General features: G+C 45.3%; 2 protein-coding genes across 14 annotated transcripts in view; one reads left to right on the top strand and one right to left on the bottom strand.

Moving 5' to 3' along the window:
• Positions 1 to 22252, top strand: part of KANSL3 (KAT8 regulatory NSL complex subunit 3) — a 32318-nt gene extending 10066 nt beyond the window's left edge. For 5 of the 12 annotated variants that reach the window (XM_035118638.3, XM_035118641.3, XM_035118637.3 and 2 more), the window contains exons 11-23: positions 86 to 243; positions 1789 to 1852; positions 2816 to 3019; positions 3747 to 3912; positions 6199 to 6276; positions 8722 to 8910; positions 11076 to 11160; positions 12957 to 13111; positions 14164 to 14288; positions 17227 to 17449; positions 19000 to 19154; positions 19883 to 20051; positions 21543 to 22252. In XM_035118638.3, the coding sequence (XP_034974529.3) occupies positions 86 to 243; positions 1789 to 1852; positions 2816 to 3019; positions 3747 to 3912; positions 6199 to 6276; positions 8722 to 8910; positions 11076 to 11160; positions 12957 to 13111; positions 14164 to 14288; positions 17227 to 17449; positions 19000 to 19154; positions 19883 to 20051; positions 21543 to 22096 (2325 nt within the window). In that variant the 3' untranslated portion in view covers positions 22097 to 22252. The remainder of the gene's footprint in view (positions 1 to 85; positions 244 to 1788; positions 1853 to 2815; positions 3020 to 3746; positions 3913 to 6198; positions 6277 to 8721; positions 8911 to 11075; positions 11161 to 12956; positions 13112 to 14163; positions 14289 to 17226; positions 17450 to 18999; positions 19155 to 19882; positions 20052 to 21542) is intronic. The other 7 variants (XM_088670846.1, XM_035118644.3, XM_088670847.1 and 4 more) reach the window with 3 other exon arrangements.
• Positions 22253 to 23155: 903 nt separating this feature from the next.
• On the bottom strand, positions 23156 to 26882 carry UFM1 (ubiquitin fold modifier 1). 2 transcript variants are annotated; one of them, XM_035118653.3, is made up of 7 exons: positions 26834 to 26882; positions 26679 to 26735; positions 26095 to 26152; positions 25957 to 25996; positions 25636 to 25668; positions 24016 to 24104; positions 23156 to 23908 (listed from the first exon to the last, which is right to left on the bottom strand). In XM_035118653.3, coding segments are annotated over exons 1-6 (258 nt in total). In that variant the 5' UTR covers positions 26836 to 26882; the 3' UTR covers positions 23156 to 23908; positions 24016 to 24036. The 2 variants fall into 2 exon arrangements, with proteins under 2 accessions (XP_034974544.1, XP_088526983.1); XM_088670857.1 differs by having other exon boundaries at positions 23156 to 24104.
• Positions 26883 to 26919: the final 37 nt, after the last annotated feature.

The following is a 26919-nucleotide window of genomic DNA, read 5'->3' on the forward strand; positions in this document are numbered from 1 at the left end:
CAATCTGCGCAGTAGCACCACCAGCAGCCAAGTGTCCCCTCCTTACCCCTTCTAAAACTAACAGATGTGTTGTTTTGTGCGACAGGATGTTGATGACCCACTTCTGGACATGAAGACTCCAGTTCTTTTTGTGATTGGTCAGAACTCCCTCCAGTGCAATAGTGAAGCCATGGAAGATTTCCGGGAGAAGCTTCGAGCTGAGAACAGCCTAGTCGTGGTTGGAGGAGCTGATGATAATCTGAGGTGTGTTCAGTCAGGGCGAGTTTATTGTTAGACCGTGAGGTTCTTTGTTAAAAAAAAGAACCTTGGTAGGGATATTGTACGTTGACCTGCAAAGTTAAAACTGCTTCCTGCTTAGAGGTTTTTAATCACTTTTGTAAACTGCTTTCAAGGGTTTTGGTTTTCCCCTCACAATCAAGCAGTGTATAAACTTTATTAAATAAATAAATAATGAATACAACTGTGGAACTTGCCCCCTCTCCAAGGAGTCAGTGATGGCCTTAAAAGTGGATTAGACAATTAATGGCAGAGAGGGCTGTCAGTTGCTACTAGCTATGATGGCTATGCTCTGCCTCCATAGTTGGAGGCAACAATACTTTTGAATACCTGTTCCTGGAAACCCAAAGTGGGGAGAATGAGCTTGTGCAAGTTTCCCTCAGGGATCTGGGTGGCCACACTGAGAAGAGGAGGCTGGACTAGGTGGGCCATTGGCCTGATCCAGCAGGTTCTTAGAATGGGACTGGGGAAGCTTTTTCAGCCCATGGACCACACTCTTTTCTGGGCCATCTTTGGGGGCTGTATGCCAGTTGGTGGACAGAGCCAGAGCAAGGAATGTAAATCTTACCTTTGCACAGTAGCCTATATGTACATATTCTATCCTTCATCCAGGCCAGCAGAAGGCATTATTGGAGTCCAAAGGTGCAAACTCTCAAGAAAGGTGCAAAGTAGGATCAGTAAGGGCTGTGGCCTGGGGAAAGAGTGTGATGGAAAGCTTTGAGTGCCCCATTCCCCCCCCCCAAAAGCCGGAGGTTTCCCCACCCCTGCTGCAGAGAAACTCAAACAAATCTTGATTCAGGAGTGTCAACAACAAGTGTGTGTGTGTGTGTGTGTGTGTGTGTGTGGAGGTAAGCCCTGTTGCTCATAATCAGTCACATGAAGTGGCGCATGCACACCACTTGAATGGCAATGCCCAGCAACTTTGGGTAGCCCACCCCTTCAGATATTCTGTGGGGGGGGGGTCATAGGGACCTCGGCCCCTAGGAGTTGGCATGTATGCCTTGATTTAAACTTTGAAATGACACCAACGCACACATGAAGCTGCCTTAACACTGAGTCAGACTGATAAGTCCCTCCATCCATCTGCCAGTGTCGTTCAAGCACTGGACCTGGAACTTTCTGTACGAAAAGCATCTGCCCATAATTCACTGTCATAAGTTAGGAAGCTAAGATACACAAGAAAATGAGGGCACAGAATGTGAACATCAGTTTGAAGAATGGGATGTGTAGTTCATAGTGGACAGGCAAGCTTAGTCCTCTGGCATTTGCCAGTAGATTTAATCAGCATTCTTGGTGTTTGTATTTGGTGAAAAGCAAGTGTCGCTTCTAGTGCCTTGATTTCTTATAAATCCAGAGCAGCTTAGTTTGTCCAGAGTTGACAAATACATCTGTAGTACCAGATTGACCTTCAGGGGTCATCTGCTACTATTAGCTTTCTGACTGAATTGGGAAGGAGAAGGAAATAAAAGAAAGCGTGTGCTTTGACAGGTTTTCTGTTTTTTTAAATAATAGGATTAGCAAAGCCAAAAAGAAATCAGAAGGCCTGACTCAGAGCATGGTGGACAGGTGTATACAGGTAAATAGATCTCCCTACTCAAGTACATGACATAAATTATGAGACCCTAATCACTTCTCTGTTCTAAATAATTTTGGCAAAAAGCCAACCCTAACCTGATGTCATCCAGATGTTTTGGACTACAGCTCCCATCAGCTGCAGCCAGTACTGCCATATGGTGCTGGGACTGATGAGAGTTGCGGTCCAAAACATAGAGGGTAGTTTCAACAGTGGAATGGGCTGCCTTGGAAGGTGGTGGACTCTTCTCCATTGGAGGTTTTTAAACAGATTTGATGGCCCTCTGTCAGGGATTCCTGCATTGTAGGGGGTTCAACTGGGTGACCCTTGAGGGTACCTTCCAACTCAACAATTCTATGATTTTATTCAACTCAGTCCCATTCAGAGTAGACTCATTGGAATTTATTCACCTGCTAGTCGTGCTCATTCAGTTCAGTGGGACTATTCATAGTGGTGTAAGCACTGCTGGGAGGGAGCCATGGTTGTCGCAGGTGGCAACAATGCTGTGCCTGGGCAGAAAATATTTTCAGGCCTCCAGCATAAGACTGTTTCCTGTTTTAGCAGGGTGCAAAAGTGCCATCACTCAGTCATGTGTGGAAGCCTACCGAGAGGCTGGTCGCTCCTGCCGTAATTCCCTAATTTTCGTACAGCTTCCGGCTGCATTGCGTTTTCATAGCTGTGCTGTCACAAAGTGGAAAGCAAATCTCTACATTGCCCTCTTTGGAAGAGGTCCTTCTGCAGGGATCAGCACATAATCCTTTCTATTCCTCTGAAGGCCCCCTTAGCACATTTCAGGGCATTAAATTTTCTGTTGGCATAAGAATAGTAAAAGTAAAGTGTAAAGGGAATTGTGGCCATATATATATATATATATATGGAGAGAGAGATGGCAAATAGTTTAAATAGACCATTTGCACGTTTACTTTGTGAATGCTCTTAAGAACCTAACCCTCCATGCCTTTGCAGGATGAGATAGCTGACTTCCTAACTGGAGTGCTCACCCGGGCAGACAGCCATTCGGGCTCTGACCCACGGGACCTAGACGCTGAGAAGAAGAAGAAAACGACACGTGACTTGGCCAGGCGGGATCTGTCCTTTGACATGCCAGAAAGAAGCAGCCGGCCAGCCTCCCCTGCAGCCAAGGTCCCGGCTTCACCTTCTGGGTCAGAGGTAATGACAGTGGTGGGGAAAGCATGTGTGCTTGAACGGTTGCAGTAACAACAGCAGAATGTGCCAAAAAAAAAGAGAAAGAAAAGGCACAGGGTACAAAACTTGAATCATGGAATTGTAGAGTTGGAAGGGTCATCCGATCCAAGGCAGGAATTATAGCTAAGTGAAAGATAGTGTTGGATGAATGCAAGATTCTGGCACCTTCGCAGTGCAGCTTTAGATTTTCCCAGGCATTGTCCACACAATTCTCAGGACCACCTTTGGAACACTATACCACAGGAGCATGGTCAGCCACATTTGGAAACATGGATTAAATGTGCTCACCTTAGTCTGCTCTTCCTTCTCACGTTTAGTTTTCTTAAAAAACAAATTTCCAGCTTTTATAATAAGGGGCACTTAGGTTCTGAGGGCACTTGTTACTTGTCATACTTGTGGGATGTGAGCATGGAATTGAGGGATGCAATGAGTCCTGTATATGAAGGATGGTGGAGGGGGGCTGATAGTGAGACCCATGGGTAGAGAAGCAAAGATTCAGAATTCTTTGGAGGGTTAGAGGAGCCAGTAGCAGGGATGGGACTCAGTCGTGAGAGCAGGGAGGTGTGGGGTCCATGGACATTGCTTGCCATGTCATTAGTTTTCCAAGTCCATGATCCTAAGCATTACTAAACATGTTCATTGTAGTGCACCCATAATGGTATTTGGGGGGGGGGCTTTTTCCCTTGGGCAGGATCTCTCCAGCGTATCCAGCAGCCCCACCTCCAGTCCTAAGGCTAAAATGGCCACTGTGTCAACAGTTCAGAAATCCAGTCAGATTGGGGCTACCCAGTTGCTGAAGAGGTCCATGCAGCGGACAGAGGCTGCTGCAGCAGCGCTGACCCACAAGCAGGCTCAAGGTAAGCTTGCCTGTTTGTCTTTGTGGGGCAGCTTTTCACATCCTGGGAATGCTTAGACTGGGGCCTGCACAACAGGCAACATTCCAGGTTTTGACTCCAAGCAACACCACTTTCAGAAAGGGGTCACTTCCTCCAGAACAGAAACAGCTGCTTTAATGGGCCTTTGGAGTCTTCTGTTTACGTAGTAGCTTTTGTTTCCTTCCTGCTCTCTGGCTGCTGAGTGTGCCTTTTGTAGGCTTATAATGTGCCCGTGCAGATACATTTGTGTGTCCTCATTAGTTGACTGTATAATGTAGTATCAGAAGCATATGTGATGGTCTTGTATGTTGAGGGATGGAGATATTCAACAGGTGCCTTTCATCCTACTTGGTGGTAAGCTTGTGCAGGCTGTGCTTTGTGGCTTGGTCTGTGAGATGAATTCAGGTGACTCCAAGGGCAGAGAACAGCACCGATGATAGATTGCAAAGGCACATGATAGATTGGCGGAGGGCAGGGCAGGAAGTTTTCTCTCATCTTCAATCTGGTTTTCTGTGTGCCCAGTGCAGCTCAACAGACCTGCCAGCTCCCAGTAGCGACCACTCCTCCTCTTTGTCCTTGAAAATACAGATCCTTTCCCTTGAGCTTTTAATTGCAGATCTCTGCTGAGTTTCAACCCAGACTCTGCTATAGCGCTGCCAAGCTTTGCCCTTTCTTTGCTTCATGCCTGCTGTGGAGGGAGGATGAGCTGCCATTCACTCTGTATAGTGAATGGGCAGGGTAATGGAGCAATACCATCCTCATTACAGTCATCCCCTCAATTAGAACTGGACAGGAAACTTGATCAGAGAAGGGTGGAGAGTCACTACTCAATGAGCTACTCAATGAGCTACAGTATGCATGCAAAAGGTCCCAGTTCCACCCCCTCCAGATAAAATGAAGCTGTGGTGGTGGGTCTGGGAAAGCTTGAGACCCCAGGGAGCTGCTGCCAGTCAGAGTAGACAATATATACTGAGCTAAATAGACCGGTAGCCTGACTTGAACTAAGGAGCTTCCTGTGTTCTTAGTTGGGCTACCTTGGCTGCCACTTGACCAACAACTGTCCTGTGATGATATTGTGTTGCGCATCGCAGCTCAGCCTTTGCCAACTTGCTGCCCTCCAGATATATTGGACTACAACTCCTGTCAGCTCCAGCATCCTATTGCCTGATCTCACTTGGGCTGATTGGAGCTCTCATCCAAAACTCCTACAACTCCTGGAAAACACCAGGTTGGTGAAAGCCAATGCAGCTGGAAATTGCTGGTGCCAGATTGGCTGAGCAATTTATTATTCTCATAGTCCCCCTCCTTCTCCGTCTGGCCTCTGTTCTTCTACATGAGGATATGGGGAGGGGGGGGGGGAGACAGCTTTTTTCAAGGGTTGAAACAGATTGCCCTGTTGTTTGATCACCTATGGTCCTTGTCACTCTGGCCTTTGTGGCTGTCAGCCAACCTAAACTGAATTGTATATGAAAACATCACTCCTTCAGAAAAGCAGCAGTTAAGTGCTAACACCCTCTAAATAAAGCTTTATGCTTTGATTGTCCTAAATTACTGTACAGATTTAGGCACATCCTAGCAGCAGATCAAAATAAGTGCATGTCACTCCTTTGCTTTGTTAGAATTCAGACTCTCAAGGGAGCCGTAAATTTACTGTAGCAGCTGGCCAGTGCTAGCAGGCTTTATGCCACATACCTCCATTCAAGAGTGGGTACTTGGAGTGCTGCTGTGTTGAGCCCCAAACAATGACAATCAGCAGTCACATTTTGCTTCCTAATGTGTTGCGTGTTGTTTGTGCCAAGTGTTTTACAGTTATAATTAAATACAGTATGTCTGAAATGACTTCATGTGATTTGTATTAGTAAGTGACCCTGCTCAGGCAATAGCTGAAAGTGCAGTCACTGAGGGAGAGAGAGAACAACTCAGAAACCTGCTTTTGCTGTCTCTGACAGAAGTTGCTGCCCGGTTCTGCTGGTCAGGGTGGAGTGGGTGATCTCAAAGCCCCAGTGACAGGCAATATGCTATAGGAGTCTCCACCAAACTGGTGCCCTTCAGATGTTTTTGAACTGTTGACTGTCCCATCAGCCCTGGCTAGCACTGCTTTGAAGGGTTGGGGGAGGCTGGGCTACAGCCATGCCTGTTAGAGATGCTTCTTGGATCTACTTGCCAGCCAGCCACAGAGTTTCTTTTCTCATGGTGGGTCAGAGGGATCCCCCCCTTAAAAAAAAACCCATGAGCTGCAGGACTGTAATTTTCTCTGATTCATTTCAGCTCAGTTTGCTGCCTTTCTGAAACAAAACATGCTGGTGAGGAAATCTCTTCCTCCTGGCACCTCTTCATGCCTCTTTGGTGAGTATCTCCTCACTTTCTGCCTCTGCTGCCTCTCTCTTCTTCCATCACCCTCCTTCTCTCTCCCTCCTTGCACTGCTTTGGCAGTGTTTGGGGGCCTCTTCTGCCTTCTCCCACTCTTCCTGTTGCTTTAGCAGGAGCTGAAGTAAAGTAGCTAAAGAGGACAACTTAAAAGTATGAAGCACCTTCTCTTCCTACCCACCCACCCCACTTTTTTACATAGCTTTGAAAATTTCATCACTGCTGGAGGCAGTTTTTGCAGTGGGCCTAAATAAAACTCTTTTCTGCCTGGCCTGGCCCAGCTGTTCCAGCCCTGCTTTTTCCATGGTGCTCCTGAAAGTTGCAAACTGCTACCACAAGCAGGAGATGACCAGTTGGCTGGGGCAATTTGGGGTGTTGCAGTGAGGCTAGCTTTACCAGCTTTACTAGCTGCCTGCCACCTGGTCCTGGTGGGTTTTGGACTCTGGAAATTAAAGATGGCAAAGTGGGACAGATCTGGTAGACAGATCGTGACCCATCATGGGCTACAATCCGCCAGGATTTTTTCCTTGCCCAAGCTTCATTGTGATTGAGTGTGGCCTGATAAATGCATGACAATTCATTTCTGGTAGGGCCTTGTGGTGATAAGGGTGGTTTTTTGAGGTGGGGGTGATTCCTTCTGGGCAGCCTTCCAAGGGCCACATTCTACTGGTTGGCAGGGCCAGATCCAAAAGCGGGTGGAGCAATAAATGTAAATTTTACCTTTGTTTGGTAGCCTAGCTTCTACACAGACTCTCACACCCTTCTCTTTCTTTGATCCATCTAGACCAGGCATCCCCAAACTTCGGCCCTCCAGATGTTTTGGACTACAATTCCCATCTTCGCCAGCCACTAGTCCTGTTAGCTAGGGATCGTGGGAGTTGTAGGCCAAAACATCTGGAGGGCTGCAGTTTGGGGATGCCTGATCTAGACAAACAAGTTTAGTCTCAAAATGGTATCCTCATTCACCTCAGAGCAGCAGCAAAGCCAACAGAGTTCCCATAGAATTCTTGGGGGTGCCTCTGCCTGGGGACAGGCTCAGCATTCACTTTCTGCTCCATTAAATTTGGTGGCTCTGAGCTGCTGGTGAACAGAGGAGAGTAGGAGTGGCTAACCTCTAGGTGTGTTTGGACTCCTACTCCCATCTGCCCCAGCCGGCATCACAGATGCCTAGTCACCTCTGGAGTCGTGTGTGGAGTACTTTGTTGCTTTGAACTACTTTGAGCGCGCACACACACCTCTGCAGCTTTGTCTAATATGATTCTCCACATTCTCAGCAAAATGTCTCAAGTGACTTCGCAGCAGAGCATGCACCAGGTTTCAAAGCAATGTGTTACCTTTTTGTCTTAGTAAACAGAAAACTGACTTCATGCTGATGGCCCTGGTGAAAGTGGCTGCTTGGCATGAATCAGGTTCATGGGTTGTTTCCTCATCCAGGACAAACAAATACTGAGCTTTACTCTCAGCTGTTCTTGGTACCATTAGCTATCAATGCCCAACAATGCAAAAACATCGCTCATTCAATGCTGTGGCTTCTCTATCATCTGCACAATATGTCCAATAACATATTGGAGGCGAGTAGACTTTAAGCTTGAAAAAAATCCCTGTTTATAAGATGTTCAGAGAAGAAGGTGTTCAACATTGTTGGTTCTTGTGAATATCTCATTTGGTTCCCAGAAAGATCCAGTAATGAAGCCATCTGTCCAGTTTGCTGTTTGGTCTGACCCAGGAAGAGAGCTCTGAATTTTGCTAAAGGGGTGTGGTTTTAGGGACTTGAAACACACCACTCTTTTATCTCTAAGCCTGAGTGTTGCAGTAAGAAGGAAAAAGTACCTAGCCAGCATGAGTTGTGTGTTGAAGGCATTAGCAGAGGGAATCTGACAAGTAAACCATGTTTACTTGCACATAAATCATGCTGAAAGCAATAAGATTAATACCAAGTTAACAAATTGTTAGGCTGAAGTCTTGGTGATTTCAGAATGAGTTAGTTCCAAGTAAGTTTGCTTAGGATTGCAGCCCTGCTGTGGAATCTGGTACATCCATTAGGAAAGAGCTTATGTGTTTTGAAATGAAGTCCATCTATTTCATGAGTGCAGCTCACAATGCCTCTCCATTAGCTGATCTCTTCTTCCTTTACCTATTGCCCCCTCCATCCATATCCTACAAGTCCTCCTTCCCTTCTCCTAGTCTGCAGCTTGAATGGCACCCCTGATTAATTTCTATTTAATGCTGATGATTGGCAGGTGAGGTGACAGCTTCAAAGAAAGAGAAGGGCTCATGTCGCCTGCGAGGCAAAATGACACTTTGCACAGGGTAGCATGGAGGAAACTGCAGGGATGTGTCTGGGCTCAAGCACAGGTTTGTGTTGTGAGGTTTCCCCTGTGCACGTAAGTTTCAAGCAAGCTGTCTTGTATTCTCTGGTTTCAGTCTCTTCAGAGCAGCAGTCAGAGGCCAGGGAGAAAGAAGATGTGCGAATGCAGCTGAAGAGGCACCAGGCCCCCAGTCCAACTCACTGCAGCAAATCTTCCAAGCGAGCCAAAATCAAGGTGACCATCGTCTCCCATGGAGAAGCTGCTGACACAGGGAACGGAGCACCCTTAGAGGCACCACCAGAAAGTGAGTCCTGGGAATTATAGCTCACTTATAGCCCAGAGGTGAGGAGGGAGGGTCTAAAGGTCACAGGAGATGTGTGTAAATCGTCTTAAGTGGTGCTTTGGTTGGGAGAGTGCTAGACTAGGTTGGTGGATTAATGGTTTGGTTTGGTCTAGTAGTGTATAGGACAGTGCAGAGCAAGTGTGTAAAACATGATACAATCTGACATGCAAGGTTTGGGCCATTGTATTAGTTCCAGGGAATAATTAGCTAATATTTTTCATGAGCAGCTCTGAGTTGCAGTAGCATTATAAACAAAAGAGGAACTGCACTGTTTTCTAACATTTCTTGGATGCAGGTGTGTTTTGAAGCTAGAGTTGGAGACTTTGTTGGGATCTAGTTATGTTAGAGTTGCTCTGTGAGCTAAACTAGCTCAGCATTGCCGTGAAAGACATGGCCATCACAAAATTGAGGCCCCTTGTATGGATTTCTGCATATTGCACTGCAAAGTGAGAGCAAGAAAGGCACAAACAGCAGCTCCAAGAAAGCCCTCAGCTAACACTGGAAGGTGCTTGCAAGGCTGCCTCTTACCCTTGTCATAGTGCATGGTAACCAGGGGGCCATGGCTACTAAGTTTATAGCTGTTCCCCAGAAAATGTGATTCTGGTTGATGGGAGGCAGAAAACAGCTTTGTGGAATATGTCTAGGGCATGTTGATTTTTAAAGGCCTGGCCAGTGGTCTGTTCAATTTTTAAAAATATTATTCTTTCTGATGTCCATGGCATTTGGTTTCTGAGCCAATATAATTAGCTTTCCCAAAACTAACAGGTTGAAGCATTTCCCACAAAATCTTCCACCTGGGAGCTCAAGATCCCCCATAGGAAAAGCTCTTTCTAGGACTGATGCTGACTTCCACTGGAAGATTTGTGATTTCAAATTTCTTGGCATAGCCAGCTTCCAGATGTGATTATTATTTTGTAACATTCTCATGGCCTGAAATATGTAGTTGATTGCAAATGATTTCCTAACCTGTAGCATGTTTGGATGCAGCAACTGTGTGGATGTGTGCATGGCTTATACAAGTATGCTGGTATGAGGCTGGGAGTGGCCACAGCTCCCTGAATGAGTGTACACTCTATTGCACATCTTGGTTCGCTGCCCTCACATAGGAGGGAAGGACCCTGAATGGGAATGACTGTATTGGCTGATGAGCACATGATATAATAGCAGCATCACATGGCTAAATGGGAACCTCCTTCTAGAGTGGCCTAGTGATTTGCATGGGTGCCAAAGCTCAATGTGAACCAGGAGATTGGATAGCCACACTTGAAACATTGATTGGGGATAAATCAGCTAAGGCTTTTAAAATGGAAGTAAGAGTGGGCTATCGAGCCAACCCTTCTACGAAGAAGGCTTCACATAGGACAGGACTGAACAGATCAGTTTGAGCACATCTGGACATGGAGACTTCCAAAGCTGTAAAATGTTATACTTTTGTAAATCTTCCCTTTAGTTAATTCAACAGTAGATTTATTTATTTTTACTGTACAAATTAACTAATCTCTGTTTAATTACTGGGGCATAAATTTATCAGCTTTGAAAGTCTCTGTCTTTTTTAATTTTTTTAATTATCCAAACTTTATTTCTTTTCACAGACAATAATGAAATGCAGAAGTAAACTTGAACCAAACAAGAATTCCCTCTTACCATACGTGGACAGGTGGAATGTGCAAGACAGATTTTCATTTGTATCCAAAACACTGCAATAAACGCGTGATTTTAACTTGCTTCTGTTCCTGTGTATTTTATATGAGAGATGCTTTAAGATAAGCCCTGCTATGAATGATTGGCCAGTGCTAAGAGGTAGCAAAGAAAGAAGGGTGCTTTGGCATAACAGAACAAGGGAAATAAGTATAAATTAAATCAGCAGGCAGGAGTGCTGATTGCTGCTTCCAAACTTGAAGGCATAGTGCTTTGGAGGCAGGGAAGCTGTTAGGAGTCTAGAATCCAGTTCAATTGTTACTCTGCTGTACGTGCTGAGTGAGTCACATAGTGATGTGGTGTTTCTTGCATCTTTCACGGCAGTGTCAGGTTATGGGTTATTGGAGGTTGATGCTTGGTCTTTTTCAGTCCTTCAGACATACTGCAACAGAACCTGACTCCTCTTACTCCTTTTTTTCATTTTGCAGTAGCTGCAGGGAAGCCTATTGCTGCAACCTTGGGACCATCCACCTTGGCTGTAAAGGAGGTGCCTGGATTGCTTGCCACATCCAAGTGAGTATCTGCTGGCCTTCGATGCATTTAGGATCAATTCATGCATCTTTTGGGGGCTAGGCTGCATTTGTGAATGAGTTGTCATAAAGAGTTGCCTTGCTAATCTCAAATCACCAGTGTTTTCCCCGTGGAAATCAGTTCACACACCCAACTCTGAGAAATGCTTCATTTGTGGAATTCATTGATGCACGGTACATTCATTCATTCATTCATTCATTCATTCATTCATTTTAAAAATCAATCTTCCCTTCCTTGCAAAACAGTGTGTGTAATAATGATGGTCAGTTGCTCAGTGGGGGTATTGTAATATGGTAGGTATTTTTGTGTTTTTATATTGTAAACCACCCTGTCATCTTTGGATGAAGGGTGATATAGAAATTTAATAAATGATTACAATAATCTATCCCACCCTTAGGAGGAGATTTTACACATCTATGGAGGATGGGCCTACCAATACCATCCTGGGCCTCATGATGACTTACCTGTTCCCTCCAGAGTCTAAACCAGGGGTCCCCAGACTTACCGGCGTTTGGGCCAGTTCCCACCATGCCGAACGCGCGGCGGGCTGGAGGATGGGGGAGCGCGCGCCTGTGCGGGCCGGCGGGCGGGGGAGTGCGCGCCTGTGCGCATGCGCACGGGCGCTTACTGGCGCGGTGGCGCGCTTCCAGGGTGGAAAAAGCGCTGAAAATCCGTTGTGCGCATGCGTATGGGCCTCCCCCGACCCGGAAGTGCACCAGAAATGACCTCTTCCGGGTCGGGAGAGGCCCATACGCATGCGCACAAAGGATTTTTGGCGCTTTTTTCCCGACCCAGAAGAGCGCTGCCGCGCTGCGCGCCGTAAGAGCGGACGGCGGGCAGCGGGGGTCGTCGCGGGCCGGATTGGCAGACCAATTGGGCCGTATCCGGCCCCCGGGCCGTAGTTTGGGGACCCCTGGTCTAAACACTAAGTGCTGTGAAGAAGCAGTAGGAAGAGCCCCTTAATGCCCTTATAATGGGCTTCTCATATGCACTTAGCTGGCTAATATGGGATATAGAGCAAATTGGACAAGCCCGGTCATTGGTGTGGTCCAGCAGGACTACCCAAATACTTAAGAAGAGCCTGCTGGATCAGACCAATGGCCCAGCTAGTCCAGCATCCTGTTCTCACAGTGGCCAACCAGATGCCCCAAAGGGAAACCTGCAAGCAGGATCCAAGCACAAGAGCCTTCTCCCTCCTGTGGTTTCCAGAAACTGGTATTTTGAAGCACTGCTGCTTCTGACAGTGGAGGCAGAGCATAGCCATCCTGGCTAGTAGCCATGGATAGCCTTCTCCAGCATGAATTTGTCTAATCCTCTTTTAATGCCATCTAGGTTGGTGGCCATCATTGCCTCCTGTGGGAGGGAGTTCCATAGTCGATAACTATGCACTGTGTGAAAAAGGACTTTATTTTATCTGCCCTGAATCTTTCACTGTTCAGCTTCATTGGATGCACGCTAGTGCTAGTGTTATACAAGAGGGAGAAAAACTTCTTAAAGCTTATTCACTTCATTCTTAAAGTGCATGCAATTGTGAAGTGGCCTACAGTCAGCATGGCACAGAAGAAACTATGCAAGCCAAGCTGCAAGCACTGGTGCAGACACACCCCAGAAAGGGCACCTGCAGAGCAAGTGGCTCCAGGTGCCGCATGCAGGAAAAGCAAATCTCATTTGTGGCTTAGCAATTCCAGTTACCCCATGCCAAGATCTGTGTGCAGTGTGTGTGTGTGTGTGTGTGCTTGATTATTTAACTGAATTTCCTTTTTCCCTCCCCTGCCCAGGCCAAGTTCTGCTGCAGACAGCCCCTCTATCAGTCCCACCCCCTTGGCCACGATCCCTAGCAGCACAGCCCCAAGTGCTTTCCATGCTCTGCAGAACAGGCTGGTGGCAAGTGGCACACATTGTATGCAGGCCCAGCCGAGCAACGCTGTCCAAGGTAACTCCTGACTGACTCTCTTTCTGTGAGAAGGCAAGATTACCCCCACCAGGCCTCAGAAAGCAACCGTTGCCTCTGACCTGCATCTGAGAGTGCCTTTAGTACTTGTGCACTCTGGCATCAAGGTAGATTGAGAAGACCTCAGTTTTTGGATACTTTGCCGCCCTGGAGGCCTTCAGCAAATGGTGCTTCCAGGGTGGCTAACAATGAAAGGTTTAAAAGCAAACAATTAAACAAACAATGTAAGCCATCAATTGAAAAGGATAGCAGGTAAGACATGATCAATAATGGAATAAATAAGGGTGAGCTGATACAAAAAAAACTTCACAGTGCTTTTTAAAAAGCCTTTTCCACCTGGCACCACTCCAAAAAGACAATGGTGTTGATGCCAGGCTGTTGGGGAAATATCGATTCAAACCCAGGACATTTATTTCGGCATTGTAAGGCCAGTGAGACACAACCTCAACGGGCAAGTAGTTGAGGGGTGACACCCCAGATATGAAAAAAGCACTAGCGTTTATGCTCTTACAAGCAATGGGGAAGCTGTGTCCATATATGACAATAGCTTCTCCTCGTTTCTAATGCTTTAATCACAGGGCATAGCAACTTCCTTTTCTTTCTCTCCTTTCTCTTTCTCTCCTTACTTTGTCCTCAGCAGCTATAGCAGTAGTTCCTTTGTGAATGTTGTTCCATCCTTCTCTCATGGTTCTCTTGCGAACACAACCTTCACATTCCAGCCTTCACCTGCTCAACGCCCCTCCTTTTTATTCTCCTTCCATAAGGCAAGCCTCTCTGGTGAAGAGCTGCTGGGTGACATGAGTAGGAAGCCTCCACTTGCATTTCACAGAGGCTTGGGGTGGCTTCAGGTGTGCAGTCCAGACCTATCAGTTGAATGGGGAGAGAAGTGTGCATCAGGCTGGCTACCCTGGGTTGTTCACCCCAAAGCTGTTCTTGAGTTGCCTGACAGGATCAGATTGTTGGTTCAGACAGCAAATTTGTTTCTTGAAGCACAGAATGAATAACCCTCTTGTTTCTCTCTGGTTTATCTCCAGGGGCAGCTTCTGCCAGCAGCCTCCTGCAAGGCTTGAGCTTCAGCCTGCAGGACATTGGCACAAAGCCAGCCGCTCTCTCAACAAGTGTTGCTGCTGCTGCTGCTGCTACAGGGCCTTTGGCTCAGGTAGGCCCATGTGAGCAACCTGTGGGGCCCCTGGTCAATAATTGGTGGGAAACAGAGCTTTGTCTTGCGTATGGATTTGTAAAACACTTCCCAACCAATTTTTTCCAAAGGGCTATGCAACAGAAATATGCAAAGCACATCAGTAGAAAGCAGAGGTGGCAACTGACAATGGACCCTTATGTGGGGTGAGATATGGAGAGGAAGAGAAGCCAGTACTTTTCTGTTTTGTGCAAACCACACTGAAGTTGGTTGCAGCAGCAGCCTCCTACACTGAAATAAAGTGCAGGTCCATGCATTTAAAAAATATTTGCTGTGTCTTCACCCAGCTGTTGGAGGATGGGGACTCTTGAATACAGATAGCCATTGCAATGCATGTCAGCTCAGCAACACGACAGCCCTGATGTCTGGCAATAAGGGAACTCAATGAAGCACATTAGAGGACTTGGAAATAGATGGTGTCCTATAAAAGTAATACCTCTTTACACTGGCTTATCAAATCCATTCACACCTACAACTTTCAAGATTTGGACAAAATGGGCAAAGGTTCTGGACCCAAACCTCTCACCCATTATTCCATTACAGTTCCACCCAGTTTTCAAAATTAAATATAAAGTCTATAATACAGTGGTACCTCTACTTACAAATAACTCTACTTACGAATGTTTCTACTTACGAACAGAGCTCCGTCCGCCATCTTGGATGCGGTTTAGATAGGATTTTTTCTACTTACAAATTTTTAGATAGGGTTGCTTCGACTTACGAATTTTTTCTCCCAATGCATTCCTATGGGATTCGACTTACAATTTTTTTTCGACTTACGAATGTGCGTTCAGAACGCATTAAATTCGTAAGTAGAGGTACCACTGTATAGATATGTGAAAGCAAAAATAATTGTTTTATTTGGAAGATTCTTACAAAGATGGACAACAGCTTACAATTAACGAGATTCAAATTCAGTTGGAAAATGTTCAAATATCATGGCTATTAGGCTACCAATTAAGGTCCTTTTAAACAAATTCCCAGGTTAAAATTTAAGCCACGAGACAATGACATATGAAAAAATAGTGCAGTCTGGTGTGACTATATTAATTACACAAATAATGAGTCATATGGTAGAACTGTACCATAGTTTACAGGTGTGCATGAAGTACAGATTTTTTATTTATTTTTAAACTTCTCCCTCCTCCCCCTTCCTATAAATAAATTCTAATTGTTATTGATACAAAATACATTTTACTTATGGTCACCAATCTAAGCAATACACATCATTATACATAATACAATCATTATACATAATTTCATATCAGCAATAACTAACGATTTTGGTATTAACTTTGTTAATATAGTAAGAAATGTTTATCTGAGTGTTTATTTTGATTTTAAATTTTATGTAATTTGTGCATGTTATTATCTGATGTAAACAAAGATATATCTCAATGCAACCATGTTAAACAGTTTAAAGATGAAAATGACTTTAATAATAATAATAGCAGGAACTCGAAACTATTAGCCAAGGACTTTGCTAAAAAGGAACATATGGTTTTTGGTCATGTAGTTATTGGGCAACTTGGAAAGATTTATGTGAAGTAGATGTGGTGAGGTTAGGGAATAAGGAAGCAATTATTTATTTGCTTATGGGGCGGTGAATTCAAGAGGTTGTGTTTTCTTCTCATTCTGTGCAGTGACTCTTGTTGTGCCTTTTACAGGATGTCCATGCGTGGCATTTTTTGGATGTGATGCAGGGGCCTGAGCAGCTAGTATGACAAGATTAGGTGGACCTTAGTTTAAACTGGGGTGTGGGGATCTTTTTCATTCCAGAGCCTGCATTCCATTATGAGCAATCTCCTGCCGGCTGCCTGTCTGTGGTGGTTGGGACTAGGGGTGAAAGTGGGCAAAACCAATGATGGGACTATTGCTTTTGCACAGTAAGCTACATTGCAGCCACACAAAAGCCAGTTGTTTCTCTGTACACACATGTACAGCCCTCTCTACTATTCAGGCAAATAGGCGTTATCATCCCATTCCAGCGGGACAGAAACACTTGGGGACGACAAAGCTTCTGAGGGGATGGTTGGATCTCAACCAGTGGGCCAACAGTCTCAAACATGAATCCCCAGCTGTTGGGCTACAACTCCTATCTAAACCACCAAACCTTTTGGGCTTGCCAGTCATAAGGTCGGTGGTTCGAATCCCTGCGACGGAGTGAGCTCCTGTTGCTTTGTCCCTGCTCCTGCCAACCTAGCAGTTTTAAAGCATACCAGCATGAGTAGATACAGTGGTACCTTGACTTCCGAATGCCTCGACTTCCAAAGGTTTCGACTTACGAAGTCAGCAAACCCGGAAGTATTTTTGCCGTGCGCGTGTTCTGCGCCTGCGCAGAAGCGGCGTGCGCGGTCTGCGCATGTGCAAAGCGCAAAATCACGCTTCGCGCATGCGCAAAATGGACGCTTCGGCATCCGAAGGTTTCGACTTACGAAGAGCGTCGCAGAACGGATTGCCTTTGTAAGTCGAGGTACCACTGTAAATACGTACCACTGTGATGGGAAGGTAAACGGCATTTCCATGGACTCTGGCACTTGTCACGGTGTTCCAGAACAAGTGTAGTCATGCTGGCCATATGACTCGGAAAAGCTGTCTACAGACAAACGCCAGCTCCCTCAGCCTGAAAGTGGAGATGAGCACCGCACCCCATAGTCGGATTTGACTGGACTTAACTGTCCAAGGGTTCTTTACTTTTACCTTTACCTTACCATACCTCACTAGCAGGACCAGTGGTCAGGAATGGTGGGAGTTGTAGTCCAACAACAGCTGGGTACCCAAGTTTGAGCAAACGTGGTTAACCCCTTAGATATCTTAGTATGAAGTAGGGAAAAGGGAGAGGCCTCCTGCCCAGCGATGTTTCATTCTTGTAACCTGTTCCTCTTTTTCCACCTTGCAGACCTCAGCGCTGAAGACCTCAGCCCCACTCCAGAACCTGAGCACCATCACCACAAGTGCAGGCACCATTGTCCGCACCATCCCAGTTGCCACAACCTTGGCATCTCTTGGAGGCTCGGCAAGTGGGAAGCCCACCACTATTCACCAGCTGCTTACCAATGGGGGGCTGGCAAAACTTGCAAGCAGCCTTCCTGGCTTGGCTCACATCTCTGGTCAGGGGACAGGTAAGAGTCCAGCTGTAATGGCAGAACAGGGAATAATTATGTTCTGTGGTGACTAGTGTCATTTTCCCTTGGATTATTGCTTCACCAGTGGGTATGCTGAGGTCATTATGGCAATACTGATGAGGAAGCGAGTTGATTGGAGCCAAAACACCAACTACAACAAGCATGGAGCCAGGATGATATAGTATTCCTTCATTCAGAAACTTGCATTGGTGTGAATCAGAATTCAGTAGCAAAAACAATAAATGTATAAATAGGGTCAACAGCAACTGCAAGTGTTGCAGTTATTAGCTGATGAGGTTGGTGGAGGCTTTCATGCTTCTGCAGACCCTGATGAACAGAGCCATCACGGAGTGTTTGACTGCAGAGACCCAAGTTAAAATATCCACTCAGCTTGGAAGCTCACTGGGTAGTTTGGGGTAAGTTGGGTTTGCTATCACAGGTTTAAGATTAAGTGGCCTAATCCTAGTTGCACCACCCTGGGCTCCTTGAAGAAAGGGTGAGATACAATTGTGATTTTCCAGCACTGAGCCTACAAAACAAAAACGACAAAAAACCCACCTGAGGCTTTGCCCTTCACTAGCCTCATAACTGTTGATTGGCAAGGGAAAAATAGGTATAAAAAAGGAGAATTCCCTGGATGCCCCAAGATACAGGTTTGGGGCAAGTACTCTTTGGTGAGATAACCCCTGCAGAGATTTAAAATCACGAAACATGCAGCAAAGTAAATACAGTGGTACCTCGCAAGACGAATGCCTCGCGCAACGAAAAACTTGCAAGATGAAAGCGTTTTGCGATGTTTTCAGCGCTTCGCAAGCAGACGTTTTCTATGGCCGCACTTCGCAAGACAAAGTTGTTCGGCGGGGTTTTTTTGGTTTTTTTGCCGCGGCAAAATGTGCTTCCCAGGACGAAATTACCGCAAGACAAAGCGACTCGCGGAACAAATTACTTTTGTCTTGCGAGGCACCACTGTATAGGGTATTATAACTTTAAAATAGGCCCTTCTAAATTCCTTCCAAAGTTCCCAACTTCCTCTAGTATAGAAAACGACCCATGTTTGGTAAGTTAGAAATGGTTCACTTACTAACTTTCAAAGGTCAGATTCACGTGTTTTCCATACACCATTCAGAAAACACAGGTAGCAAAACTTAAGTTAGTTCCAGAGTAGTGAAAGTTCCTGGTTTATTTGGTACAGGAATACAATGATGGTTTGTAGAAAAGCCACGGAGCTCAGACTTCTACACACATGGGAGACTGAAGGAAACAATAGATTTTACTTTCTTCCTCCCAAGGTGATGGGGTGTGACCTAGCTAAGTGTGGCCAGACATCTTACTCTGGCATTAACCTATTCATGTATTAATTAGACTTAAGCATTTTGGTTATATGAGGCTGGTTATCCCTCAATGATGATGTCAGTCTCTAAAGTCTCTGCCCCTAGAAGGGCAATTGTAAACCTAACTCCTAATTTATGTTTTGTGGCTGCCAATTCTGGTATATGTGTGTTCCTGGGGCAACTTGCATCCGTGACTTTTCCCCTCCTTTCCACCAGGCTTAAAAGCTCCAACCACCATCACAGTGACTCTGCGGGGACAGGCCAGCCGAGTCACGACCCTCAGCCAGGCAGCCATGGGAAGCATCCAGCCCCATCTGGAAGAGCAGCAGCAGCTGCTACTACGGTCCCCACCACCCCCACTTCCACCCCAGGTAATTCTGCCTGCTGGAGCTCTAGCTTTAGGGACAGAACAGTCACAGAACTGTCTTCAAGCCTTGACGTGGGCACTCTGCCTTCTCCTCTTCTCTCTTGCTCTAAGGGTTTTCCAGCCAGTCTTATGGGCTTAGTAGCGGCAGCTACCTCCAAGCTAAGCTTTGTCACCTTTGTTTACCACAGCACCCACCTGGGTGGTTTTGCCTCCTCTGGCAAATCCCCAGGAATCAGAAATGCACAAGTTGGAACTGCAGCACAATGTTAAAAGGGTATCCCTACACCCTAAACGGCGTTTCCATGCACTGCTCTGGTTTGCCAGAAGCAGTTTAGTCATGCTGGCCACATGACCCAGAAGGTGTACGCCGGCTCCCTTGGCCAATTAAGCAAATGAGCGCCGCAACCCCAGAGTTGTTCGTGACTGGACCTAACGGTCAGGGGTCCCTTTACCTTTACCCCCTAAGTAGCACTACTAAGGCTTACAAACAGATTTAAGAACAGTATGCTTGGGAAACTTTTGTTTGCTATGCACTTCTACAGCATTCAAGCAGGGCTTTCTCTCCTAATAACGAAATTTTTGGCATAATTCTATTTACATGCCGCACAACATTTTTATAGCATTATAGGTGGTTCTTTCTCATAACTCTTGGTATTTTTGAGTTGCTTATGGCTAGAAATGTCATTTCTTTGCCCTCCATTTCTCTTCTTTTTCTGTGTTTACATTTTTCAGATCGCAGATAGTGCAGTTGGAAACTTCACCAGTGCAGCTTCCAGCTCCACTCCTTCCAGCAAGTTGTTGCCTCAGGGGGAACTTGGCAAAGCCAAGGCCGGCATAGAGATGCCTCCTACTGAACCAACATCTCAACCAACCTCAGCGCCACCACCAGCACTATCTGTAGGTGAGAAATGGTGGCATCTGAGCAACGTCTAGAAATCCAGTTGCAGGGGTACATCTTGTAGCAGGTCACTGGTTTTAGTAGTCATCGGTGAACAGCTGTCCTCTTTTTAGGCGGATGGCCACTGATGTTCATTTCAACTGAATATGAAACAATCCAAATAGCTAGGTTGCTCGTGTGCTCAGTCTAGTTTCTTTCATTCATCTAAAACATAATACTTGTCATTAGACTAGGCAGAAGGAAAGCCCATATACTGCATGGAACAGAGGTTCCCAAACTTTGAGCCAGTGCCCCTTTGGTTCCACAAACTCATCCCTAGTGCCCTATACCTTATAAAAAGTATTATGCAGAATAATGGTTTGCATGACCTACTAAGGAAGATGACATGGTAGAATTCAAAACGGCAACAATTGCACATTTACTCAAAATACAATTAAAACTCAATGACCTTGATCCAGTGATTCAAACTTTTCAAAGTCTGATAGTCATTTTCACTTTCAGCAATCTCCCAACAATACCCCCCCCCCCAAGGTGATCCCTTCCAGGGGATAGTATAGCCAGATCTGGGAACCACTGCCATAAACCATAAAGCAGGGGTCAGCAAGGTTTACCTCGCCTGGGCCAGTTCACTCCAGCGGAGATCTCTCCGTGGGCCGGATCGCATGTGCACTTGTGATTTCTGGCGTCTGTGCAGACGCGATTTCCAGCGCCACAGAAGCGGGTCCCAATGCCATGCTGTGCCAGTTTAGCGCAGCACGCGGGGACTCGCCAAGTGGGCGGCAGCTCATGGGCCGGTTAAACAACCCTCATGGGCTGCTTGTGGCCCCTGGGCCTTAGGTTGCCAACCCCTGCCATAAAGGAATTCTACGTGAAGTGTCTGTATCGACGCATGGAGCTGCTTAGGAGCCAGGGGGCTGGTTTCCTCCCATTTTAAAGTGCTTCTCAAATTTATCTTGCCTGCATAGTCTGAAACATCAGCAGCTTTCCTGGCAGTTTTTTTTCCACCACTTACATTTCTAGGTACCCTCTCAGTACCTAGAAAGTAACCTTCTAGAGTCTGCAAAAGCATATTAGATTTTTATGTGAATCCCTAGTATTTACAATCTGCTCTTTGCCCAAGGCACAATACTGTATTAGAAAGGTAGAAAATTATATGGGAGAGAATGCTACCACTTTCATGTTTACCCAGCCCATTGCACCATTTGGGGGTTTCCCTGAATATTACTGAGAATACTGTCTTCTGAAAATTATCAGAGACAAGTGTCTATATGTTGCTAGAGAGCATAGTGGCCTTGACTGTCTCACTGATTTGAATGTCACTGGTTGTGGTCAGTCTGAGATTGAGTGCAACAGGATAGTGAGATAATGGATCTCTCCTAAAATTGTGTCTGTGCAGGTGGTGCCTGGTAAATGACACCCTGGTGCTTGATTGTAGAAATGTTTAATTACCTAGGCACCAACTAATACTCCTTTCTTGTCTCTCTTCCTGCATAGTAACCACAAGCCCCATGAAGACGCTGTATGTGATGTCAGATGCCAAACTGTCTGCACTCACAAAATCTGTCATGGCAGAGGCCGCTTCCGTCTCTGTGAAGCCCACAGCAGTCCAAACTGCCGTTGCTTCCTCCAGCTCCTCCTCAGCCCCCATGGGAGCTGTGACCTTCGCCACCTCCACCCCAGCCAGCACACCCTGCAGCCTTGTGCATTCCAAAATGGGACCTGTTCTGCAGACAACATCCAAGACGGTGATACTGACTTCTACACTAACAGCCATGAAGGGTGACCGAGCCCTAGGACAGAGGGTGGAGAAGGTTAATCTGACCAAAGGCCATGCACTTGGGACTGTGGAAACCCTGGGCAGGGTGCCTTCTGTCATGGACGACAGCAGTACCATCATCCACACCAGGGAGAGTCTTGCAAACAGACACTTACTTCCACAAGGCATGTTGTCCACTGGAGCTGGCACCACACTTATCACGTTGGGCAATAACTTGACCAGCTCTTCCATCATAGCCACAGCTGGGCCTGCTCTCAGCCAGAAGCCATAGCAAGGAGGCATCACGCCAGTCTACCATGGAACTGTTTGGCCTTTGCAACGGAAGCAGGGGTATTGTTCTCTCATTCCTGTCCTTCATGACAAGAGGACCATTCATCTGTTTTGTTCCTTTGTCACTTTTAATAAACGTATCTTTTTGTGTACATAACTTTCTTTAATCTATTAAGGGGAAAATGTTGAAATCTTCACAAGCGCTGAATGTAGATTGCTGGGTGCTTCTAGGTTTGTTTCTTACAAAAACATTTTACAGATAGTGAAATGTTTTTTTACCTCGTACGGGGAGCAAAACATTTTGCCTAACTGGACATCCCTTACAGGCAGTATTAAGAATATCAGTTCTTGATTCCTGTCCCCTGAGCTAGTAAGTTCTAAAGTGGAGGGGGCATCTTCATGAGGCCATGCTGCCAGGACTCTCCAAACAGAAAGGCTTTAGTGGTTATGCATGGCTGAGTAGGATACCTAAAAGCAGCAGTATTGGCATGCCTTGCTGATGATTCCCACCTCCATAATGCTCAAGTACAAAAAGCATTATCTGAATTTAACAGATCTGTGTACTCAATCCCTTTTTTGCTGCAGAACTACCTAGGTGTGTCAAAGACCTACATTAAAGAACAAGACAGGCCCACAACAGTAAAACAATGTGTGCAGAGAGCCTCTACTACCCAAATAGGTGCTTTTTATTCATCTTCCACAATTAGAAATGTGACATTAAACCTGTGGAGGTTCCTTTTCTGCAGGGGAGGGATTCCTTGGATGTGTTGCCCCCTACCACTTGTTCCACTAGCCAGGCCTATGCAAAAAAGTTACCCTCCCCACTGCAGGAAAATATCTTTTGCCAGTCTGTTCACTGACACCTCATTTGTCAGAGGATGGAGAGTAGCAGCAGAAAGGCTTGGATGTGGGACTAACTTGGCAAACGAGCTCAGATATTTGCAACCCCAATCCCACTTCTGAAAACATAAGTAGAGGTAATCCTGGTTTCTGACTACAAGGCAATATGCTAGTGAGCCAGGTTCAAGGTTCTTGTGTTGATATGCAAAGGCCTGCCAAGTTAATCATATAAAGTATAATTTATTATCCATCTGGGGTAAAACGAGCCATCTTGAAGCTAGACAATGCCATTCTGAAGAAAACAAGCAGACGAAGACTGAGACAATTAAATCATACAAACGCTATTAACATTTCTGTCCCCAAACAGCCTTTAAATGATTTCTTTTAATGGAATGGAAAATGAGCTGGAATTCTGATACAAGTCCAAACAAGTTTCCGTAACTGAAACAAACACTGGAGCATCTCCCATTTTGTTACTTGATTAATAGTGATATTACTTAGTTGGGCTCCTTATGATCAGGTATTTAATGTTACTAGGTCTTACACACATGATCACATCTACATATCCAAACAATCTGCTATGGCTGTAAATGGCAGCTGCCAGGCTCTAACCTCCTTAGAGTGCATATGGGAAGATCCCAGAAGTAGACTTCCCAGTTTACTTCAATGGAGAAAGAAGCTCAGCACACATTTCCACTGCACATGACAGTGTCTGCTCAATCCTAGTGAATGGGATAGCTTTTGGTGCAAACTGGTCCTTCCATGCTTGCAAGGAACCGTTGGATCAAGTCAAAGACAATCCATATACTGGAAATAAGCTTCCATTTGTAAAGTTGTTTCCTCAGAAGAAAATCCAGCCACTCCGTAAGACGATTCTCTATAGGAGTCTTTCAATAAAATTTCTGTGGGTCATTCAATTCTAAGCAGTCCATCCAACCTCTGAGGCCACTCTTTTCTTGGCAGGAGTTGACAGCTGATGCATGATGATTTCACAGGGAAACACAATGTATTTTGCATTATAATACAGTAGGTTAATTCCTAAGGGAATAAGCTTACAGATCCTTTTTGCCTGTTATTTACCTTATCTAATAAGTACACATGTTAACATTTCCCAACACGATCTCTGGGAATAAGCCGTAGTTCTGAGCCATGCTTAAGGAAGACGTTTCCTGATGAGGGAGGGGGGAAAGAAATTGGTTACATCATAGTACATAAAAAAGGTAAACATAAATCACTGTAAGCCAATGTAAGGCTTTGGGTAAATGACTTGCTGCTATTGGAAGTAAGCCATGAAGGCAACTTGTTCTAGTCGAGGCATCCCCAAACTGCGGCCCTCCAGATGTTTTCGCCTACAACTCCCATGATCTAAGCTATGAGAGCTAAGAGAACCAGTGGTCAGGGATTATCGGAAATGTAGTCCAAAACATCTGGAGAGCCGAAGTTTGGGGATGCCTGTCTGACGGGTTACAGCAGATGCATGTGAACAGTTCTCTGTAATATGTTAAGACACCTTTGCTGCATTCTCTTGCTAATGCCTAAGCAGAGATAACAAAACAAAAGATTCTTACCAGATTGGTTACAGGAAAGCTAAAGAGGTCTAGCTTAGATTTTTTTAATGTCACTTGCATAGTTCATCTGCAGCATACAGTTATGGGAAAATGAAAGTACACCCTCTTTAAATTCTGTGGTTTTACATATGAGGACATAATAACAATAATCTTAGCAAAATAAAAAACATTCCTTCCAGCAGCACCTTAGAGACCAACTAAGTTTGTCATTGGTATGAGCTTTTGTGTGCATGCACACTTCTTCAGAAACGAAAGCTCATACCAATGACAAACTTAGTTGGTCTCTAAGGTGCTACTGGAAGGAATTTTTTAATTTTGTTTCGACTATGGCAGACCAACACAGCTACCTACCTGTAAATAATCTTAGTAGTAATAGTTACTTAATAATATTATTTACTTAAAATTAAGTAAATATTGCACCATGTCATGATTTATTTAACAAAAATACAGCCAAAATGGAAAAGCCATGTGTGAAAAACTAAGCACACCCTTACTGCTTCCAGAGGAATTAAGAGACTAAGTACTGTAGCAGATAGCTGCTGCTAATCAAATGCCCTTGTTTAATTGATCATCAGCAATTATCATCAGAAAAAGAAAATCAAGGTGTTGCAATGACCCAGTCCAGACCTCAACCAAACTGAAATGCTGTGCGGGATCTTAAGAGAGCTATGCATAAACAAATGCCAGCAAACTTCAATGAACTGAAGCAATGTTATAAAGAAGAGTGGGCCCAAATTCCTCCACAACTATTTGAGCAATTGGTATGTCATACAGAAAAAAAATACTTCAAGTAATTACTGCTAAATGTGGTTCTACAAGCTATTGAATCATAAGGTGTACTTAGTTTTTCACACATGGGTTCTCAATTTTGGCTTATTTCTGTTAAATGAATCATGACACAGTGCAATATGTCATGTGCTGTTGTTCATCTGCGGTTGTATTTACCTAATTTTAAGACCTGGTAAGGAACAGATGGTTGTTATTATGTCCTCATATGTAAAAACCAAAGAATTCAAAGAGGGTCTCCTTTCCTTTTCCTATGACTGTACATCCTTTTGAGGAAATGACTATTAAAAAACTCACATAGAAAAATAAAACATTTTTAAAAATCTAACTGCAAATAACTACTTACCAGCTGTCTGTGCAGGGTTTATCCCTATTCCATCTGGGGGGGAAGTAAATAAGTCAATCAACACATGTAAGTATTAACCAGCAACTCCTCTCAATAACCAAAGGAAGCTTGCTGTTGCATCACAGAAGCCTACAAACATTGGTAAGCATGAACTTCCTAGGCAGAATAAACTGGAATTTCTCTTGCATTACTCCTATTAAAATAGATGGAACCTGCACTAGGATTAGTTTTGGACACCTGAAGAGATGCCTGAACATCTTGGCCGCTGGCACCAGGCCTACCTCAAAGTTTCCTAAGTTATAGAGGGGGAAAAACACTCACCATTTGTTATGATGGCACTTGTTGCTGCAGGCACTTTGAACTAGTTGAAAAGGAAATGTAATACATTTTTAAAAAATATAAAAATGTAAAGAAATGCTATAGCAGGTGCAATTTGGATGTTGCAAGAACCTTACTTACTTCTTCTGCAGCAAACTTCAAGACAGCAGTAAATGGTGTACTTTCAGGCACACTCAGTCTACAGAAAACCATAAATAAGATTTCCTAATTAGTTCCCCAACTAATAAGAAAGAAGCATTCCAGCAGCTACAAATCTCTAGTTAGCAGCTGATTTCCCCAATACATTTCCCTAAGTCGGCCACAGGTCTAAAAGCAGGGAGGAAGAATAAAGGCTGCTACTTGCTCTTCCTGCATATCCCACTTTTTCACTATATTTAAGGTAAAGGGCAGGCCAAGCCAGTTCCACTCAAAACCTAATTCCCCAAATTACTTGGAGAAGACAGGCCACAACAAAATACAATATGGCATGTGGAATAATGTTGACTTATCTTACAAGAATACTGAGACTGCCTTTTCGGCCAGAACACACTTTCACCAGCTGAGCCGTCTTGGAGCGCCCTCTAGCGGTTCCCGGCAGAGTTCCCTGTAGCGTCGCAGAGAAAAGCCCCGCCCCGCCCCTCCGCCCGCTAGAGAATGATGTGTCACAGTAGCCCGCGCATGCGCACCCGGGAAGCGAGATGTAGCCGACAGAGGGGGGGACTCACACTTTGTAAGGCAGCCGCGGGTCTGAGGTGAGCGTGACCTTAAAGGTGACCTTGGCCCTGCGAGGGGGGAAAGGGAGACAGAGCGCGGTTAGCGGCAGGCAGTACAGCAGACAGAGACGGCTCAAGAAGGAGGCGGCGGAGACCAGCGAACTCACATCTTCTCCTCAGGCAGCTCCTGACGCTCCTGCTTCCTGAACCGTGCCTACGTCACTTCCGGACGCCTCTCTCCTTTACCTCCCAT

The sequence above is a fragment of the Zootoca vivipara genome, chromosome 6, assembly GCF_965207765.1.
Source record: "Zootoca vivipara chromosome 6, rZooViv2.hap1.1, whole genome shotgun sequence".
NCBI classification, from domain to species: Eukaryota; Metazoa; Chordata; class Lepidosauria; order Squamata; family Lacertidae; genus Zootoca; species Zootoca vivipara.